General features: G+C 40.0%; 1 protein-coding gene across 1 annotated transcript; it reads left to right on the forward strand.

Annotated features, from left to right (window-relative positions):
- Window positions 1-1307: 1307 nt before the first annotated feature.
- On the forward strand, window positions 1308-2255 carry LOC107147274 (olfactory receptor 6K3-like). The gene is given in 1 exon segment (XM_015491661.1): window positions 1308-2255. A coding segment is annotated over 1 exon segment (948 nt).
- Window positions 2256-2725: the final 470 nt, after the last annotated feature.

The raw sequence follows: 2725 nt of genomic DNA on the forward strand, positions 1-2725 counted from the left end.
CCAGGGCCTTGTGCATGCAAGGCAAGCACTCTACCAACTGAGCTATATCCTAGCTCTCAAGTTACCTTTCTTTAAATACTATCTTATTTTATTTCTTCATGAACTTTTTTATTATGAGTAAATCATGTATTTAAATGAATTAACCCATTCCCATGTGCCATTACTCCCCTCCCCCCAATTTTCCATTGAAGTTTCTCTGGATAAGGTTAGTGATGATTTCCAAGTTGGTTTATGTGGAAGATTCTTATATTTCCACCTCTGTATTTCTTGACTGGTCCTCAGTATTTGAAACTGTCACCTGCTACTTTCTTCTTTCCTCTCTACCTTTCTAGTCCTCCTTTCCCAATTTACTTTTCATGATTCTCTTACCTCATTTTTTTTATACACTGGTGTTTTCCCAGCTCAATTCTCTGCTGCACTTCGTACCTTGTCTGTGTACTCTCCGTGTAGACCTTCATCTGTACTGGACTGTCTTGCTCCGCTTACACATGGGCATCTCCTAAATCCATATCACCTGTGGGAACATCTCTCTGGACTTCAGGCTTGTCTGTTTATCTGCCTATTGAATAACTTCCTTTGTTGGTCTCATGCATACTCCAGAGTCAACCCCTCTAAACACAATTCTTCACTTTCTCCAAATTTGCCCCTCCTTCACAACTCCTCTTTACTAATTTTATTTTAGTATAGTAAAAGCACTCTTTTATTTTTGATATTTTAATTATTTATTGTTCAGAACCAATAAGTGCAGTACATGGTGGTGAATTCTTGTAATAACAGTGACTCAGAAGACTGAGGCAGATTTTAGGTGAGCCTGAACAACTTAGTCTATTGAGTTTTTTTGTTTTGTTTTAGTAGCAGAGATCAAACCAAAGGGTGCTCTACTACTGAGCTCCATTCCCAGCCCTTTTTATCTTTTTTATTTTGAGAGAGGGTCTTGCTAGTTTGCCCAGGCTGTCCTTGAACTTGTGATCTTCCTGCCTTGGTCTTCTGAGTTTTCGGGGTACAACCATGTGCCACCTGTGCCAGACTAAGACATTTTTGATGTGTTATTTTATTGTATCCTTCATTGGAATACAGCTTTGTGAAAGTGAGATTGTTTTCTTCACTGCGAATTCAACAAATAAACAGATGCTATAGGCACAAAATAGGTTCTAAGTAAATAACTATTAATCCATGAGTAAAGAGGAATGCATGTTACATAAAACCTATTTCACTGACTTGTATATTAACCAATGCATTTGATTTTTTAAAAATTTTATCTAGGAAGGAGTTGAGCCTTTCTCCCCCAGCAGTTAAGATTGCTGACCATGGTGCCAAGTAACCAAACTACTGTGGTGACAGAGTTTCTCTTCTCTGGATTTCCCCAACCTGAAGATGGAATCTTCTTCTTCATTCCTTTGCTCCTCATCTACATATTCATCATAACTGGGAACCTCACTGTGTTTTTTGCAGTCAGGATGGATTCCCGTCTCCACAACCCCATGTATAATTTCATCAGCATTTTCTCATTTCTGGAGATTTGGTACACAAGTGCCACGATTCCCAAAATACTCTCCAACCTTATCAGTAAGCAGAGGACCATCTCCATGATTGGCTGCCTCCTACAGATGTACTTCTTCCATTCGCTGGGCAATTCCGAGGGCATTTTGCTGACCACCATGGCTATTGACAGGTACCTTGCGATTTGTAACCCTCTCCGCTACCCAACCATCATGACCCCCCTGCTGTGTGCTCAGCTCTCTGCAGGGTCCTGCATCTTTGGCTTTCTCGTACTGCTCCCAGAGATTGCGTGGATTTCTACCCTGCCCTTCTGCGGCCCCAACCATATCCATTAGATCTTCTGTGACTTTGAACCTGTGCTGCGTTTGGCCTGCACAGACACCTCCATGATCCTGATTGAGGATGGGATCCATGTGGTGGCCATCATCTTCTCGGTCTTGGTTATTGCCATTTCTTATATAAGAATCATCACTGTGATCCTGAGGATCCCCTCTGTTGAAGGCCGCCACAAGGCTTTCTCTACCTGCGCAGCCCATCTTGGGGTCTTCCTGATGTTTTATGGCAGCGTGTCCCTCATGTACCTGCGATTCTCAGCCACTTTCCCACCAATTTTGGACACAGCCATTGCACTCATGTTTGCTGTTCTTGCTCCTTTTTTCAACCCTATCATCTACAGTTTGAGAAATAAGGACATGAAAGTAGCCATTAAGAAGCTTTTCTGCCCTTAGAAGATGTTTATTGCATTTTCAAGTTAACTCTGGCTCATAGGAATCTATCACTGTAGATGTTACTGTAAGGTCCTACACCCATAACATGAGCAAATACCACATACAGTGTCACACTAATATTTTGTCTCCTTATTTGAGTTCTCCTTCCCATGTACATATTTATATTTTATGTGTGATTTATTCAGAGAGCATATACTAACTGTCTAGTCTGGCACAGGGATAAAATGTAAAAGCAAATATGACGGTTAAGCCATTAAAATATCTTTATGAACAATTGTCTTATTACTTTTATATAAACATTATTTTTACTTAAGCATTATATTTATAAGCATCAATATATTAATAATGACCACAGATTATAAAACATAGTAGTTAAAGGATAAGATCTATGAAAGAGGGGTTGGTGTTGTGCCTTAGAGGTAGATCACTTGCCTAGCACGTTTGAGGCACTGGGTTTGATCCTCAGCACCACATAAAAATAAATAAATAAAACAAAT

The sequence above is a fragment of the Marmota marmota genome, unplaced genomic scaffold, assembly GCF_001458135.2.
Source record: "Marmota marmota marmota unplaced genomic scaffold, marMar, whole genome shotgun sequence".
Taxonomy (NCBI): Eukaryota; Metazoa; Chordata; class Mammalia; order Rodentia; family Sciuridae; genus Marmota; species Marmota marmota.